Source organism: Pituophis catenifer, unplaced genomic scaffold (genome assembly GCF_029215685.1).
Source record: "Pituophis catenifer annectens isolate HBS135680 unplaced genomic scaffold, rPitCat1.0.hap2 SCAF_451, whole genome shotgun sequence".
NCBI lineage: Eukaryota > Metazoa > Chordata > Lepidosauria > Squamata > Colubridae > Pituophis > Pituophis catenifer.
The window spans coordinates 7,641-26,813 of NW_027257331.1; the positions used below are offsets into that span (position 1 = coordinate 7,641).

General features: G+C 45.5%; 1 protein-coding gene across 1 annotated transcript; it reads left to right on the plus strand.

Annotated features, from left to right (window-relative positions):
- Positions 1 to 11,642: 11,642 nt before the first annotated feature.
- On the plus strand, positions 11,643 to 18,489 carry LOC139326977 (intermediate conductance calcium-activated potassium channel protein 4-like; the record flags this gene model as incomplete). The annotated part of the gene is made up of 3 exons (XM_070956684.1): positions 11,643 to 11,714; positions 12,463 to 12,558; positions 18,080 to 18,489. Coding segments are annotated over exons 1-3 (578 nt in total), but the record flags the coding sequence as incomplete, so codon positions are not given.
- Between the last annotated feature and the right edge of the window lie 684 nt (positions 18,490 to 19,173).

The window sequence follows — 19,173 nt, forward strand, 5'->3', positions numbered from 1 at the left end:
TCCCCTGGATTGGGGAGGGAATGGAGATTTTACAGTATCCTTCCCCTGCCACGCCCACCAAGCCATCCCACACCCACCAAGCCACGCCCACAGAACCGATAGTAAAAATTTTTGAAACCCACCACTGCATCCATCCCTTGGTTATCAATGGAGACCAGTGGAGCAAGTGGCCAGTTTTAAGCTTCTGGATGTTATCATAAAAAGAGGACCTCATATTGCAACACTTGTCAAAAGGGCCCAGCAGAGATTATACTATCTGAGACTTCTCAGGAAACAACAACTGAATGAAAAACTGCTGGTGACCTCCTACCGCTGCACTATAGAGAGTATTTTTAACTTACTGCACCTGTGTATGGTTTGCCAATTGCACAGTGGCAGATAGGACAGCGCTCCAGAGGGTCAACGTCATTGCCCAGAGGATCATTGGCTGCCCCCTCCCCTCTTTGGAAGAGCTTTATATCCCCCACTGCCTTAAGAAAGTTCAAAACATTCTTAAAGATCCATCTCATCCTGGGCACCCTTTTTTTTTGAACTATTACCATCTGGCAGACGGTACAGGGCAATAAAACCAAGGACAAATAGGCTGAAAAACAGCTTCTATCCCAGAGCAGGAACTATATTGAATTCTACGGTATAGCGCAATATCGGGTTTTCAATTTCAATTATATAGAATGTAAAGGATGCATGTTTGTGTTTTTATTTTATTTTTATAGTTATAATGTACCCTGAAGACGGCATTTAATTTCGTTGCACCATGTGCAATGACAATAAAGTAAACTAAACTAAATCCAAAATTATTATGTAAATGTGCTGCCTCATTATGTAAATGAGCTACCTTCTTAATGGTAAAGACTCTACCTTTACAGCCAACTCCTGTCCAAATGACGGGTAGTCCTTCACTTACAGTCATTTGTTTAGTGACGGTTCAAAGTTACGACAGCAATGAAATTCCAGCCAGTCCTCGTGCTTATGAGGGTTGCAGTGTCCCTGGAGAGGTGTCACACGATCAGAATTCTGGTGCCTGGCATCTAGGATGGATTTAGGACGGTTGCAACATCTGGGGTCACGTATCCCCATTTGCAACTTTCCCAGGGGTCTTCAACACACAAAATCAAACGGGGAAAGCTGGATTTGCTTAACGATCATGGTAGAAAAAAGGTTGTAAAAATGAGGCATGGCTCACTTAACAACTGCATTACTTAGCAATGAAAGTCCCAGTCCCAGTTGCGATCATTAAGTCGAAGACGACTTGTCAGTCAGGATTCTGAAGCACCTTCATTTCCTGCACCAGCGAAGAAAGGAATGAGGGTCTCATGTTATTTTCAAGCCTGCGTATGTCGCTGATAACCCAGCTAAGCCAAAGACAACTCATCCACCAACCATGGGGGTCTGCTGGGGGTCCCCCCTTTGCATTCCCATTTCCCTTTCAAGACATCCATTTTTCAAGCGCCTACTACTGGAGGACTGGATGGAGCATGGGACGGGTCAAAATCGGTAGGTAATTCCTACCGGAATTACTTACTTTTGAACTGCCTTCTTGTGCCAACGACTGTTGGCATGAGGGCGGGGCCCATCTCTTTGCTCTTGAAAACTCCCCTGTGGTTTTTCTGCTTTATACCCATTTATCTCGCAACCACTTGCTTTGCTCTGGTTTCTGATGAAGGGCCTGTTAGTCAGCTGTAGGGAGCTGTTTCCGAGGAAGTTGAATGGGTCACAGCGCTCATTACAATGCCAGCAGCAGTTCGAAGGCAGTGACACACGGTGAGTGTTTGCCAGCAATGGAAGGATAGAAGAACACTCAGCTAGGTGTGTCTGTCCAGGTACTTTTTTGCAGCAGTGTCAGCCCTCTCCTCTTACACTATGCAAGCCTCAAAGGCAGCGTAGGATTTGCGGGACACACAACATGGACTTTGTGGTATTGCGTGAACCTAGGGCCATATTTGGACTTCAATCCAGATCAGGGGTCTGCAACCTTAAACACTCAAAGAGCCATTTGGACCCGTTTCTCACAGAAAAGAAAACACCGGGAGCCACAAAACCCTTCCGGTGCCTGACTATTTCTTGAGCGGCCACAAAACTAGCATATGTAGTTGAATTAAACCTTCTGTTTTCTTCTGAAACTTTTCTTTTCTTGGATTTATCCATGGTTGGCCTACCGAGGGTTGAAAAGCTCAATAAATCGTGTGCCGGCGGGGGTCCACATTGGCGGTTGTGACGCATATTTTGATTGACAGGGAGCCGCAGCAGAGGGGTGAAAGAGCCACATGCGGCTCCAGAGCCACAGGTTGCTGACTCCTGATCCAGATCTTAGAAAACCATCTTTTCACGTTGTTCTGGCCCAGCGAGGCTTAACATCTGTAGGTAGGACTTTCTGGAGCAAGACCCTGTCTTTAGGTTGCATTTGCTTAAAGCATAGGCTGTCTGTCTGAGGACCCTCTAAAACAGTGTTTCTCAACCTTGGAAGCTTGAAGATGGGTGGACTTCAACTCCCAGAATCCCCCAGCCAGCAGCGCTGGCTGGGGGATTCTGGGAGTTGAAGTCCACCCATCTTCAAGCTACCAAGGTTGAGAAACACTGCTCTAAAAGGATGCAAATGACTAGCTGTCTGCAAGGAATATAAATCCTAACCTGTCAGAGCTGAAGAAGCTTCTTGGATGAGAAGTGAAATGTCTTCAAAGAAAAAAACAAGAAGTCCAGTAGCCTCCAAAATAAGCACCTTTGGGACTACCGTAGCATTTTTGTGGTTTATATAAACCATGATCGATCACTTAAACCTATTGGGCATATTTAGCCGACTACAGCTCCTAAAATAATGGCTTTATGGGATGTCTGAAGCTTGTGTCTGCTTCTGGGGAACAAGACCAGACTGAAATTCTTCTTGATTTCTAGCGTTTCCTACATGCAAAGCATTTTAGCTATATGAGTAAGCTCAGGTGAGGCTTTAGAAACCACAGTTGGTTGATGAACATAAACCGTGACGGATGACTTAAACCTATTGGGCATATCATTTAAATATGAGCCAGCAGTGTGCAGCAGCTGCCAAAAAAGCCAACACAGTTCTAGGCTGCATAAACAGAGGGATAGAATCAAGATCACGTGAAGTGTTAATACCACTTTATATTGCCTTGGTAATGCCACACTTGGAATATTGCATCCAGTTTTGGTTGCCACGATATAAAAAAAGATGTGGAGACTCTAGAAAGAGTGCAGAGAAGAGCAACCAAGAGGATTAGGGGATTGGAGGCTAAAACATATGAAAAATGGTTGCAGGAACTGGGTATATCTAGTTTAATGAAAAGAAGGACCAGGGGAGACATGATAGCAGTCTTCCAATATCTTAGGGGCTGCCACAAAGAAGAGGGAGTCAAGCTATTCTCCAAAGCACCTGAGGGCAGGACAAGAAGCAATGGGTGGGAACTAATCAAGGAGAGAAGCAACTTAGAACTAAGGAGAAACTTCCTGACAGTGAGAACCATTAATCAGTGGAACAACTTGCCTCCAGAAGTTGTAAATGCTCCAACACTGGAAGTTTTTAAGAAGATGTTGGATAACCATTTGTCTGAAGTGTGTAAGGTTTCCTGCCTAAGCAGGGGGTTGGACTAGAAGACCTCCAAGGTCCCTTCCAACTCTGTTATTCTATTCTATTCTATTCTATTCTATTCTATTCTATTCTATTCTATTCTATTCTATTCTATTCTATTCTATTCTATTCTATATTGAGTTGAGTACAGCTCCTTAAATAATGGCTTTATGGTATATCTGGAGCTTGTCTCTGCTTCTGATCAGACTGAAATTCTTCTTCATGTGTAACCCTTCCTACATGCAATGCATTTTTGCTGTATGAGTAAGCTCAGGTGAGGCCGCTGGATGAATCAGCTCTCATATGCAGGCCATCATGGAAACAGGTAGTTCTAGACTAATGACTGAAATTGAGCTGGATTTAGGGCCATAGTTCGTTAAGCGGGACTACCTGTACAATCACAGCTTCACCTTTTCGGTGGGAATTATGTCTCTGTCCAGGGGACACAGAGAGCCTACAAAGTTAGCTAAGACCCCCGGCCCCTAGGAGTCTGACAGCCAATGGGATACATTTCTTGTACAAGAACAGGAAACTCTAAGGTGGGGCCCAAGAGAGTATATAAATAAATCCCTCTCTCCACTCCATGTGCCTTTTTGCTCAGGACCTCAAAACCATGTGATCCTTTCCACATTAAAAATCATCTTTCCAAACAGCCACCATGTTTCCAGTGTCTTTCTCCCCACTTGGAACTGAACCCAGATGGACATTTCTTCCCACACAGGGCTCCAGATCTTATCTCTGGAAGCTACAGTATTTTCCCCTTGTTTCTTAGCACAGCGAGGGAAAGAAAAAAAATAGAAAAGCTGTGCTTGATATTGCTAGGAGCTTTCTATCCGGAAACACCTTTTCCTCCTTCCCCCGCTTTCCTTTTATTTTCTTCTCCGACTAATTCTGGCACATAATCCGAGTCCAAGGAACAAGTAAGTCCCTCTTGTTTAGGCACAATTGCTCCCTTCATGGCTACGAGTGGAGAAAAATATATATATATACCGCAGCTGGACTGGAGTCAGGATAAATATGACTTTGGATAGCCTGGTGACAGGTGCTAACAAGAGAACAATCCTCAGTGGTGGGAACTTCCCTCTTCTGCTTACAAAAAGGTAGGAGACGTGGCAACTTTAAAGACGGGTGGACTTCAACTCCCAGAATTCCCCAGCCAGCAAGCCGAAGTTGACAACAGTTTAAAGTTGTTCCCATTGAGAAATGCTGATCTACCAGTAGTCCTTGACTTAGGACCGCAGTTGAGCCCATTGTTTCCACTGCTAAACAAGACAGTTGTGCCCCATTTTTCGAGCCCCCCCCCTTCTAAGCCCATCACTGCAGTTTGTAAATGAATTATATGTGCTGTTGGGTGAATCTGGCTTCCTCTGTTGATTTGGCTTGTCGGAAGTCAGTTTAGAAAGCTATAAACCAAGTGATCATATGATTGTGGGACACCACAAGGGTTACAAACACTTGCCAGTTGCCTAGTGCCTGAATTTAGATGCTGTACCACTGTGGTGTGGAAACCTCCCCTCTCTGAAAAGGTCTCCCTCCCTCCCCTCGTGCTCAAATATTCCCCACTAAACAACAACGCTGTCAGGATTCCGACAGATGCCCTAATTAAATCGTGAGTCTCGAGCCAAGCTTCAAAAGAAATCCAGTTGTTTATTAGGAGCTTCATGTCGGCACGTTCCCAAGTGAAGCCAGCTCTGACCCTACGTAATTTACGCTCTAATTATGACCCTGTTTCCCCTCTCCCCCCAGGGTGTGTCATCAATCACATTCGCCAATGGAGCAATTTTGCAGGTTCTAGAAGTCACTCCCCTCAGCTGCTGTAGATAACCCTGGGATACAGCCTTGAGACAGATAAGCGTGGAATGTGCATCTGCCTTTGGCTGCTGTGCCATTTCGGTTTCCCATCCCCCCTGGCCTATGGCAACTCGAGAGCAGGCCAGGGATGCTTTGCGAGTTGACAAAACATCTCTCAAAAACATTTTTTTTAACCTTTACCCTGTTCATAGACACTACTTATATCAGAGTTCCCCAACCTTTTTCCGGCTTTGCAGACTGGCCGTGGGGATGGTTCTGCGCGAGGGGCTGGCGATCCCAAAGGTGCTTTTTCAAGAGGCAACTGGACTTTCTGTTTTTTCTTTGAAGACGTTTTGCTTCTCATCCAAGAAACTTCTTCAGCTCTGACTGGATGGTGGGGAACGGACGGATTTATATTCCTTGCAGACAGCTGGTCATTTGCATTCTTTTTAAAGAGTTGTTGAGGCCACCTGGAGGTTTATCTGTGACCTCAGGGTCACCTGAGTGGTGCTCCTGGTTCCTGTAGTCGGCAATTTCCTGTAAGCCGGCACTTACCCGGTATCCAAAACAGGAGACTCCTGGGAGGGGCAGGGCACGGTGGGAGGGGCCAGTCAGTCCTTGCAACTACCGGTTTGGCGAACCAGATGTAAAATTATCGTCTGGTTTGCCCGAACTGGTCCGAACCAGCTGAATCCCACCCCTCGGTGTAGGGGTAAAAGACACCAGACCAAGAAATGGGTGGCTGTGAGTTCTAGTTCTGATTTAGCAACCCTGTGACTTTCAGACGGTCCCTCTCTCTGAGTTTCCAGGAAAAGGTGTTGGAAACTCCCTGGGTGACTTTGGGCCAATCTCTTAGCCCAGCCCAGGTTAATGTTGTATCAGGGAAACAGGAAATAGAAATTCATGGAGAAAGGAAGGAAATAGATCCAATAAACCATGAAGTGTCTCTTAGGTGTGCTTTGATGAAACCTGCTGTGTATATAAATATGCATGTGTGTGATGTGTGTGTGTGTGTGCAGTATAATCTTTTCTTGCCACAGCTGTAGGAACACAGTGGCTCATATGGTTAGGACATGGAGCTTAGCAAGTGTTCAAGACCCTGCTGTCCTAGGACAGGGTGAGCTCTCGTCCTTTGCTCCAGCTCCTGCTAGGGACATAAAAACAGCCCCCAACTGGGCATCCTCCCAGGTAACGGTGATGTCACTGGCTAATCCTTTCAACCTAAAGGTGCTTCTGACCTGAGTGCGGTGTCACAGTTGTTAAGCGAAACACTGCCGTTGTGAAGTCAATCATATGGTTGCTAGGTGATTTCAGCTTCCTGCATTCGCTTTCCTTCTCGGAAGCTGGCTGGGAAGGTCACAAGTGGGGATCACATAACCGTAGGCATTTATGTACGTATAGGGCGAACACACAGCCAATTATCTTGATTGTTTACCTCCAAAGGCCCTTTGCCTGGTTGCAGTCATATTTATTGAGGATGTTTCTCCGCTGTTGCCTTGGCTGTCCTTCAATACCCAGAATAATAATAATAATAAAATCCATTGCTTTTTATTTTCCTTGTCAAATCAAACTTGAGCAATGCCTCTTCTTCGAAGCTGAACAAACATTATTCTCCAGCACGTACCTGAGACTTTTCACGAGCTCCTTATCATCTTCAAAGGGGAGTTTACAAGGATCCCTGGAATATAAGTGGCACCTGTTTCCTTAGGAACGGTGAATCAGGCGGATTGTAAAACTTTTTCCAAAGAAACGTTTTATGGCACTCTCCTGCTGCAAGCATATCTTTTATGTGCTGTTTGCAAGAAAAGCATGTCCGGAGTTATGACTTGAGAGCCGGGGAGACCCGACTTCCCTTGAAACAGGCGGCTTCTTCTAAAAAAGCACCTGGCTCAGGTGTCAAGGTAGTTTATCTGGCTGAACGTCACGGCAACAAGAAAACACAATCGCACATTTGGTCGGTTGGCACAGCGTTACTCACTCACCTCACCCGTGTTTGAGGTGGCAAAATTTAACTCCTTCCATAACAGTAAGGAGAAAAAAGACAGTACAGATAGGCCTCGACTTGCATCGGTTCATTTAGTGACCGTTCAAAGTTGCACTGAAAAAAGCGTCTTACGACCATTTTTCACACTTACGACCATTGCAGTATTCCCCATGGACATGTGACATACATTTGGATGCTTGACAACTGGTTCATATTTATGACGGTTGCAGCTTCTGTGTGTGTGTGTATGTGTATGTGTGTGTCACATGATCTCCTTTTGTGACCTTCTGACAAGCAAAGTCAACAGGGAAGTCGGATTCACCAAGACTCCTTCCAGACTCCTGATTTTCGGCCATAAAATAGAGGTGCTGCATTTTGAGCTAGACTGTTGCCATCAAATCAGGGGTGAAATTCAGCAGGTTCTGGAGAACTGGTAGCGGAAATTTTGAGTAGTTTGGAAAACCAGCAAATACCACCTCTGGCTGGCCCCAGAGTGGGGAGGGAATGGGGATTTTGCAATATCCTTCCCCCAGGAGTGGGGTGGGAATGGGGATTTTTTTTTTTTTTTTGCTTTAATTTATATGCCGCCCTTCTCCGGAGACTCAGGGCGGCTTACAATGCGTTAAGCAATAGCCTTCATCCTTTTGTATATTTATACAAAGTCAGCTTATTGCCCCCACAATCTGGGTCCTCATTTCACCTACCTTTGAAAGGATGGAAGGCTGAGTCGACCTTGAGCCTGGTGAGATTTGAACTTGCGGTAATTGCAATCAGCAGATGTTAATCTGTTAATAACAGTGCTTTAGTCCACTCTACTACAGGCTCTGCAGTAGTAGTATCATTTTGCAGTATCATTTCCCTGCCACACCCACCAAGTCACTCCCACAGAACCTGTAGTAAAAAAATTTGAATTCCACCACTGCATCAGATATGAATATCTTTGGACTCAGTCTTTAGGGATACAGGCTACATTTACGTTGCACGGAATGTGTTGGGAGCTGCACGGATAAGCAATCCTCGACTTACAACCGTTCCTTTAGTGACGGTTTGAAATTACAATGGCCCTGGAGAAAAGCGACTAAACAACCGGCGCCTAGCTCCAAGCCGCGCCGGGAGAATTGCGGGAAATGAAATGCCTATTTAATTTTGGCTATTTCCAACGGGGGCACCAAGCCAGGTGCTCTGTTTGTCTTGAACGCTGCAAGACTCGTGAAGGGGCCCCGTAGAGATCGTGTGGTCCCCACAGCTGCCGCAGGAGCCTGACGTTGTCCCTGATCCAAAAAAACAAATGGGAAGCAAACACGGATCTTTCAGCACAGATAAGGTGTGACTCCCGGGCCAGCGAATCCCTTGTTAATAATCTTTTGTTTAAACTGTGTGAACAATGACTTCCTTCTGTTAACCTTGAACGGATTGCCCCGTGGTGGTTTCTGGAGTTCCAGGCAGCTTCCGTGGCTGACAGCCAGGTATTGGCCTGGCCTGGCCTGGCCTGGCCTGGGTGAATTCACCTACCATAATCCCTCCAGCAAGATGTCAAGAGTGCAAGGATGTTGCGTGAGGCTGATGATCCTAGTGGGAATGCAGGCCTCCAGGCTGGGTGGGATGGCTTCCCTTTGCAGAGGGCCACAGCTGTGTTACGGTTTTTATATGTGCACATTCAAGGTTTTTTTTGTTTTTTTTGTTTGTTTTTATTGAATTTATATACCGCCCTACTCCCGAAGGACTCAGGGCGGTGAACAGCCATAGAATAAAACATATAAATACAAAATTTAAAATAAAATAAAAGGAATTAAATAATTTGGCTGAACAAATTTAAAACCCCAATAATTTAAAAACAAATTTAAAATTTCCATTTAAAAAGGGGAAAGACTTAGGTCAGGCCAGCTTGATGAAATAAGAAAGTCTTGAGCGCGCGACGGAAGGTACGCAGATCCGGGATCCTCCGTATCTCCGGGGGGAGCTCGTTCCAGATAGTAGGTGCCCCCACAGAGAAGGCTCTCCCCCTGGGGGCCGCCAGACGACATTGCTTGGCCGACGGCACCCGGAGGAGCCCCTCTCTATGGAAGCGTACTGGTCGGTGGGAGGCTATTGGTGGTAGCAGGCGGTCCCGTAGATAACCAGGTCCTAAGCCATGGAGCGCTTTAAAGGTGGTAACCAATATTGTGCAATATAGGTGCACCTTAAATATTGGCATGTACTAAGAAATCACAGTAATCTCCTTCTCTCTTCTTCCTTCTTCTCTCTTCCTCCTCCTCCTCTCTTCCTCCTCCTCCAATTTATATGCCACCCTGGGTCTTCGGAGTGGGGTGGCATATAAATTGAATAAATAAAACAAATTAAATAAATAATCCCCTTAAACATTCCAATTTCTTTCTTCTTTCTTTCTTTCTTTCTTTCTTTCTTTCTTTCTTTCTTTCTTTCTTTCTTTCTTTCTTTCTTTCTTTCTTCTCCTCCTCCTCCTCCTCCTCCTCCTCCTCCTCCTCCTCCTCCTCCTCCTCCTCCTCCTCTTCCTCCTCCTTTATTTTTATTTATTTATTTAGTTTGTCAAACATGTCTAAGATAACAGATATAAGTATAAACATGGTTATTAATACATGAAATGGATACGAATAATTGGGGACATTAAGACAGGGACGGTAGGCACGCTGATGCACTTATGCATGCCCCCTTACAGACCTCTTAGGAATGGGGTGAGGTCAACAGTAGACAGTCTAACGTTAAAATTTTGGGGGTTTGGGGAAGAAACCGCAGAGTCAGGTAGTGCATTCCAGGCATTGTCTACTCTGTTGCTGAAGTCGTATTTTCTGCAGTTGAGTTTGGAGCGGTTTACCTTAAGTTTGTATCTATTGTTTGCCCGTGTATTGTTGTGGTTGAAGCTGAAGTAGTCATTGACAGGTAGGATGTTGTAGCAGATAATTTGGTCTACTTAGGTCAGACTGAAGGTGGTGTAGTTCTAAATTGTCTAAGCCCAAAATTTCAAGCCTGGTGGCATAAGGTATTCTGTTGTGAGTAGAGAAGTGGAGGACTCTTCTCGTGAAATACCTCTGGACTCGCTCAATCGTATTAATGTCTGATATACAATGTGGATTCCAGGCAGACGAGCTGTATTCGAGAATTGGTCTAGCAAAGGTTTTGTATACCTAGTTTGCAGTACAATATTACCAGAGAAGAAGCTTCGCAAGATTAGGTTAACAACTCTTAATGCCTTTTTGGCAATGCTGTTACATTGGCCTCTGGCGCTGCTGCTTCCTCCTTCTCCTCTTCCTCTTCATCGTCTGACTCCTCCTCCTCTATAATCCCCTTAAAAATGGCAATTTCTTCCTCCTTCTTTCCTCTCTCTTCATAAAATATAATCCCCATAAAAATTGCAATTTCTCCATAACTGTACCATGAAAAAGGCCTACAAATCTCCCCCCGCCCCCCCAAAAAAGGCAAACAGTGGGCTTATATAAATCTTCCTCATCTGGCAATTTTTTAATGAAACATTACCTCCTTAGGACACACGTTGGGATAGCAACTCTCCCAGTTCCCTGGCTTAGCTGGAAATTCAGGGAACTGCAGTCCACCAGTCTGCATAGGGGGAGGTTGGGAAAAACTGGGTTCAACGCCTCAACTTCTTGTCACCGTTCCAAAGGTCCACATTCCCTAAAACTGCTTTTCAAAAAAAAAAGACTGTCCAGCAGAATCATGCGTTGCAGAAGAAACAAGCTATGGACATCCTTTGAGTGAAATCCTGCAGAATTTTCAGGAATTTATGCACATATATATATTTTTAAAAAATATATATCGCTAAAATAGGTGTGTCTTTTTCCAAGCCGTTGCAACAGCTTTGAAAGTCTACTGGCTGTTTTGGCTTGACATACCACTGCTTGTGCCACCCGGGGGGTGGGGGGGGGCATATGGTTGTCTCTTCAGCAAAAGAATGTGCTTCTTGCACATTCGTACATGCTCTACGGGCCTTATTTAATGGCCAGAGGCAGAGGTGGGCTGTGCAAAATTTAACAACCAGTTCACCTAGTGCAGAACTGAAAATGTGAGTGCGCTTGTGCGCAGCTTCAAACACACGGCGATTTCATACGTGTGGCTTCCAGCATACCTTCTTGGGCAGCCACAGTGCATAGAACGGGAGAGGTGCAGAAATCAGCTGGGCTGCGTGGGCTGGGCGAGCGAGCCAGAGAGTGAGATATATAGGACGGGATAGCGGCGAGGCGGGTGACGGGCCCAGCCGATAGTCGGAAATACTGGTTCGCCCAAACGGGCAGCAGCCGACCTCTGGCCAGAGGGAACATGGCGGTCACAGTCCCCTGTTTGAATGGAACGGAAGTCAAAATAGCCATGGGAAGAGTTGAAGGAAGGAACGTTAGAGGTTCTTCTCTAACCAAAGGGAGACCTCTCAAACTTTCGTTGGTCTTAGGCTTATGGACTTGAGGAGTTTCTCTTGTGGTCTGCCAGCAGCGTGCGGAACTGGCAGCGAAGTCAGACAGTGATGAGGCTGAGGAAGAATATGGGCCAGTCCTGGAGGCTGGGGAAGGCCCAGATGAGGGCTCTGCATCAGAGGCAGAGATGGGGCCAGGGCCATCTGGGAGTGATGTGCAGACTTGGGAGTGTCGAAGAGGCTGACAGCAGAGAGTCAGAGGAATAGGAGGAGCCTGTTCCTAATGTACGCATGAGAAGAGCTGCCAGAAGACAAGAGCAGCTAAAGCAAAGAGGACGACTTGGGAGTAAGGCCAAGAGATGATTGGCCCCTCCCATAAGGCTTAAAAGACCAGCAACGGCTCTTGGGCTCTTTGCCGGAAAACAACTTCTGATAGATTTGTTTCTTGTTTTGCTGCATTTATTTCTGGCCGGTGTCTTCTGCTTCTGAACTTTTGCCAAGAAAAGCCTTTGGCAGGTTGCCTAATTAGACCAAGGTTGGTGATAAGGCTGAAGAATTGTGTTATGAAGAATTTGTTTTGAATTAGTTTGGACTACGCTGAGAATGAGTTAATTCTCAGCTGATCTAATAAAGTCTGTTTGTTTTCAAACTGATTGCATCTGATAATACCTACCTGGCCCTGGGTCACAACAGTTTCCTTCACGTATCTCTTCTCTCTTGCTCTCCTTTCAGTGGTTCGCTTACGCCTTCATGACCAAGTGCCTCATCACCCTCTCTACCGTGGGATTAATCATCCTGATCTTGGCCTTTCACATCAAAGAGATCCAGGTAACTATAAGGGAGGGGTGGGCGATGCTGCTGGCACCTATTGGGAGCTTCAGCCTATTTTAATTGAATTTTGTTGAGGGCTTCCTGTTGCATCTCCGAGCCTCACCTCAATGCTTGGAATCCAGTGTGAGAGCTGTCAACCCAGGGCAGCTTCTAAGAGTTTCTACGAAGCAGCACAAGATAAAATAAAGGGCAGAGAACTGTTGAGACTCATCCAGCTCAACGGCTACCTTAGTTAGATGGGCCCATCCCTTTTATGAGTTATTATGAATATCATCTGTTGCTTTATTTTAAAATTTTATTTTATTTTATTTTAATATTTTAGCAAGGGGTTCTCTGCCCGGTTGCTGGGTAGGCATGGCCATGGTGGGTGTGGCCTAGTCGGCCTCCTGCACCATGGCGGGGGGCGGGGGGGCGTTTTTGCCGTCCTTGAGCTCCGGAGACTTTCCTCAAAGCTCTGGGAGGGCAAAAACGGCCTCCCCAGGCACCAGAGGCCCTCTGGAGGCCGGAAACAGACCCGTTTCTGGTCTTCCCAAACTTCCGGTAGGCCTGTTTTTCACCCTCCCCGAGCCTCCATATGTGCCCTGCACTTCCCTGCATCCAAAACAGGACACGTGGGGACTCCTTGGAGGGGAGGGGCAGGGTGGACGGGGCCAGCCAGGAGTGGGATTTGGGGGTTCTCCAAATTGCACAGAATCTTATCTAGAGATTCTCCCGAACCCCTGCAAACCTCTAGCAGCCCACCCCTGATCATAACTCACTTTTTTCAGTGCCGTTGTAACTTTGAATAGTCACTAAACAAACTGCTGTAAGTCAAGGATAGATGGAAGGCAGCGCAGGGTAATTATCCCATAAATATGGGAGCTACTCCAGAATGAGACCTGAAAAACAACAAACTTTGACTTGGGGAAGGGCAGGTTTACTTAGCCCAGGTCTGCCAGGATCAACACTCTTCCTTTTAATTCTCTCATAACAAAAAGATCGTTATGTATGCCAAACTCTGACATACTTTGCAGATGCCATTCCTCTAATAAGAAAATGAAATAACCCTGGAAAATATTTATCTGAACTGCAAGGTGGTGGAAGTAATAGGTCTTTCACATGTGCCGGGTACAATCAGAATTATTAAAGGAAAGGAACAACTAGAATAATTCGCCCTCATCCCCCCAAAATGGGACTTTATACATTTATAAACGTTCATATAAATAGATAAGTAGCTTCATCAAAAACAGCTGATTTCAAATCAAGGCTGGATTCCTTCTTCAACTGGTGGCCCACGAGCTGCACTTCAGGATCTGGACCCAGGCTCCTTTTAATATAAATTCAACGCAACTAAAGAATAAGTGTAAAAGTTTTTTGTTTTTTTTTTAAAAAAAACTCCCAATAGTGTAACTCTGTCCTGGTGTTGAATCATTTCCCCTGTCTGTTCCATGTGAAAAATTATACGTTTGCATTGCAACATTTGCAAAGAAGCATCGGAGAACTGAGATGACTAAGATAATTTACTGATCTTAGTTATTTTAAGTTCACGAAGATGATTTAGATGAGCTGGGCCATGTAGAAATGAGATAAACAAACAAACAGAGAGACAGACAGACAGACAAACAGACAAAACAGCTTACTTTATTGTCATTGCACCTTGTACAACGAAATTAAATGCCATCTTCAGTGTACATTATGCATATAAAACATCCTTCACATTCTATACAATTGAATTGAAAACCCCTGATATATAAAATAAATGATAAACAAACAAACAAATAAATTATACGAATCATCAGCCCCAATGTGGTACAAGAAATTGATTTATTTGGCTGATTTCTACAGTTGCCCATCTCAGCAAATGAAACATAAATGGTGCATCCTCTATTTGGGGGACAGTGGTAGTTCTTCCCCAGAATCTGAACACTATAAAACCCCTGAAAACCTGGGCACCTTTGGGGGAGTTCTCAGCATCAGCCAACACCCCCCGTTAACAATTAATATTAAAGAATACTAGTATTAACTCTGTGCCTGTCAGTCTGCCCTGGTTTTAGCAGTCAAAAGCAAAGAGAAGGAACTGCATTGGCCACAAACAGGGTTTTTCTGAAGAAATCCATGTTCAAACAGTGCTCAGGGTTGGAAAATGCCAAACAGATCAGTCTGAAGTCGAGACTTGTCCCTCCAAGGCCGACTGGCCAGCCCAGACATTTAATCCTCCCCTTCTGTAGAGCTCAACATGTCTTGGTTTGTGGCGGGCGAGCCAGCGACAGTCGGAAAATATACTTCAGAAGAATTTTTCTTTCTTTCCTGTGGACTGTTTGATCTCCGTTGCTGATTGGAGAGCACGATTTCCTGGCTGAGTCACGGCGGGTTCACCAGGCTACTGCCAAGCTGTGACGGGTGGCAGTGACTTTGGGCAGCTGAGGATTAAAGTGGTTTAGAATAGAATAACGGAGTTTGGAAGGGACCTTGGAGGTCTTCTAGTCCAACCCCCTGCTTAGGCAGGAAACCCTACACCCACTTCAGACAAATGGTTATCCAACATCTTCTTAAAAACTTCCAGTGTTGGAGCATTCACAACTTCTGGAGGCAAGTTGTTCCACTGATTAATTGTTCTAACTGTCAGGAAACTTCTCCTTAGTTCTAAGTTGCTTCTCTCCTTGATTTGTTTCCACCCATTGCTTCTTGTCCTGCCCTCAGGTGCTTTGGAGAATAGCTTGACTCCCTCTTCTTTGTGGCAGACCCTGAGATATTGGTGATGTTCCTTTGATGGGCATTTCCCCAAAGTGCATTTTAGGCCCTTAAATCAGGAAGTATTTCATCTGCTGGTATGTTTACCAGGGCTTCCCTGCTACTCCAATTAACCACGTCTTGGAGCAGCTCCCCATTTATCATTGGCAATTGAAGGGTTAAAAAAAACCACAAGTCAAAATCACATAATAAAAGCAGAAAAGCTACTGCGCTAAACATTGGGCTGCTGGGGGAATATCGAACCCCAGTTGTTGACCAATGCAGCTGAAATTGGTCTGGTATAAATGTAAAACTGAACCCGCATCTCCAGGTAGTCCTCGATTTACGACAGTTCGTTTAGCGACCGTTCATTTGTTGTGATGTCACTGGAAAAAAGTCATTTATGACCGTTTTATGACTTACGACTTACGATCAAAATTCAGATGCTTGTAACTGATTCGTTTTTATTTTTTATTTATTTATTTATTTATTTAATTTGTATACCGCCCTTCTCCCATTTTATGACTGTTGCAGTGTTTCTGGGGTCCCGTGATCCCGTTTTGCGACCTTCTGACCAGGAGAGTCAATGGGGGAAGCCAGATTCACTTAACAACGGTGTGACTAACTTAAGAACTGCAGTGATTCACTTAGCAACGATGGCAAGAAAAGTTGTAAAATGGGACAAAACTCCCTTAACAAATGTTTCACATAGCAACATAAATTTTGGGCTCAATTTTGGCTGTGAGTCGAGGATGATCTGTCTTTGGCTGGATTTTGTGTTCCTCTCTTGGGGAGTCATCAAGAAGTCAAGACTAAACCATCAGCAGCCTATAAACTGATTTTAATAATAATAATAATAATAATAAAGAGCTTTTGCACTTCCATCAAGCATAATCTGTACTTGCTTTGTAAAAAAGAAAAAAACACTTGGCATTCAATTCCGTTCCTTATGTTGTGATACCGCAATGGCAGCTTTTCACAATAGAGGTTTTATTCTGATCCCGAGGGGGGAATTACTCAAGTGTTACCTGTCTTGAATCACGGAAGCTCGATTCCAGATGCAGGGAGCTGTTGAACGTTTGTGGACTACCACAAACCTCTCTGACACATACCTTGAAACAGGTTCCCCTTCCATTCTCAGCCGCAGGAGCTCTCTGAGTGACTTTGGGCCAGTTGTTCCCTCTGGCCTTAAGAGCCAGTGTGGGGTGGCAGTGCTGAAGGCGCTGGACTAAGAATGGGGAGACCCAGGTCTAGAAGCTCCCTGGGTGATATTAGGCCAGGGAGTCAGTGAGGAGGTGTGGTGAAGGCCCTGGATGAGGAGAAGGGAGACCCAGCTTGTAGCTTCCTGGGTAGGGGCTCAGGGCCTGACGTGTGTTTTCCATCTTAAGTACCAACAATTAATCAGTGGAAACGTTTGCTTCCAGATGTTCTGAATGCTCCCACACTGGAAGTTTTTAAGAAGAGATTGGACATCCGTTTGTCTGAAATGGTATAGGGTTTCCTGAGCAGGGGGTTAGACTAGAAGACCTCCGTGGTACCTTCCAACTCTGTTATTCTGTTATTCTGTTATTCTGTTCTATTCTATTCTGTTCCGTTCCGTTCCGTTCCGTTCCGTTCCGTTCTATTCTATTCTATTCTATTCTTCTATTATTCTTCTATTATTCTACTTCAGTAGTGGGTTTCAATTTTGGCTGTTACTGGTTTGCTCGTGGGTGTGCGCACGCTTGTGCACACAATACTTCTGCACATGCGGAGAGACGTCTGGGCAAGTAGGCAGAGCCTCCCGCTGCTGCTACCAATTTGCCCAATCCGGGGCGAACCGGTAGCAACCCACCACTCTTCTACTCTACTCTACTCTACTCTACTCTACTCTACTCTACTCTACTCTACTCTACTCTACTCTACTCTACTCTACTCTAATGGAGTAGAGGTGATGGGTTGGACTAGGAGCAGAGAGACCCAAATTCACAGCCAGCCATGGGAGTTGAATGGGTGACTCTGGGCCAATCCTTTTCTCTCAGCCCAACAGCCAACATGGTGTAACAATAGAGGTGTTCAGCTAGGAGTAGGAAGATCCAGAACCTAGTCTATTCTAAATGTTGAAGTTTCTTGGGTGACTCTGACCCAAACCATCTCTCTTAGTCCAAGAATCACTCTGGGTTGGAGGGGAAGGTGCTGGATTAGGAATAGAGAAGCCCACGTTTTAGACCCCTCAGGCACAGAAGCTCCCTGTGCGATTTAGGCTTAGACCCACTTTCTCAACCATAGATTGGCAAATACAGGTAGCGCTCGACTTACAACAGTTTGTTAAGTGACCATTCAAACAGCACTGAAAAATATGACTTATGGCCATTTTTTCACAGTTACAACCTTTGCAACATCCCCACGATCACGTAATCATAATTCAGATGCTTGGCAACTGGTTCATATTTATGACTTATGACTGTTAACCATCTTTCCTCCATGAACAGTTGGGCATCATTCTTCTCAACTGCCCAGTTGATTGGGAGGGGTTTAGAAATTTTGTTTATATAAAGCATCACATAGAGCAAACAAAGAGCACAGTCACCATGTGCTTTACTGCTCAACTATGTTACTGAAACAGGAAGCAGGAAACTCTACTTAGAACGAAAAAGCATAGAGTATACACTGCAGATCCAAACTTGTAAATACTGCCATCTACTGGCTGAATACTACTGTAGTTGTTGCATAGAAATACATTCCAACAATGAATTCCAACAGTGGGACAACCTCGCAGAGAGCTTTGCTTCCGGCTCGTTCATGCTCTTGTGTTCCCTTTGCCTTGTAGCTCTTCATGCTGGATAATGCCCTCACCGATTGGCGAATTGCAGTCAGCACTCCGAAACTGGCTCTCATCATGCTCGAGTTTTTAGTCTGCTCCCTTCACCCTTTCCCGGTGGGAGATTTCTTTTGCCTGGATCCCCAGCCGAATCAGACCTTCGTCTTCCTCTCAGATGTTGACATGTTGCTCTCCCTGGTGATGTTCCTCCGCCTCTACCTGGTGCCTCGAGCTATGCTGCTGCGGAGTAGCGTGCTGGGAGATGCCTCTTACCGCAGCATCGGGTCCCTCAACAAGATCCACTTCCAGTACCCTTTCGTGTTACGGGTGATGGTCAACAGCCAGCCGGGCCGTGTGCTGCTGATCTTTACAATGGGACTCTGGATCATTGCTTTTTGGATACTGTCCGTCTGTGAACGGTGAGGAACCTGTTGTATGCTCTCATAACTATATCCTCAGTACTGGTTGGTTTTTGTTTTTTTTAATAGCCCACTTTCCCTCAGTTTTGGATAGGAGAGCCTTTCCTGTCTTAGCAGAGTTCCTTTCTTTCTTTGAGAGCACCTTAATGTGAACACTTTGGATGGTGGTGGGTTGCTCCTGGTTCTCTCCGGTTCTATAGAACTGGTAGTAAAACTGGCGGGAGGCTGCACCCACCTGCCCTGACGTCATCAAGGGTGATCTGCGCATGCACAGAAGCATGTGTGCGTGCTCCCGTTGCAAACCGGTAGTAAAGGTAAGTAGACCAGGTAGACCAGGCCAAGGATTCAATTCCACAGGTAGTAATAATTTTATGGTGAATGGCTACAATCAGAGAATTTTGCAAGTCTGATTCTCTCTCTCTCTCTCTCTCTCTCTCTCTCTCTCTCTCTCTCTCCCCCTCCCTCCCTCTCTCCCTCCCTCCCCCTCCCTCTCTCCCTCCCTTCCCCTTCCCCTCCCCCTCCCCATCTCCCTCTGTCCCTCCCTCCCTCACAGGGTGACATGATAGCAGTGTTCCAATATCTCAGGGGCTGCCACAGAGAAGAGGGAGTCAAACTATTCTCCAAAGCACCTGAGGGCAGGACAAGAAGCAATGGGTGGAAACTGATCAAGGAGAGAAGCAACTT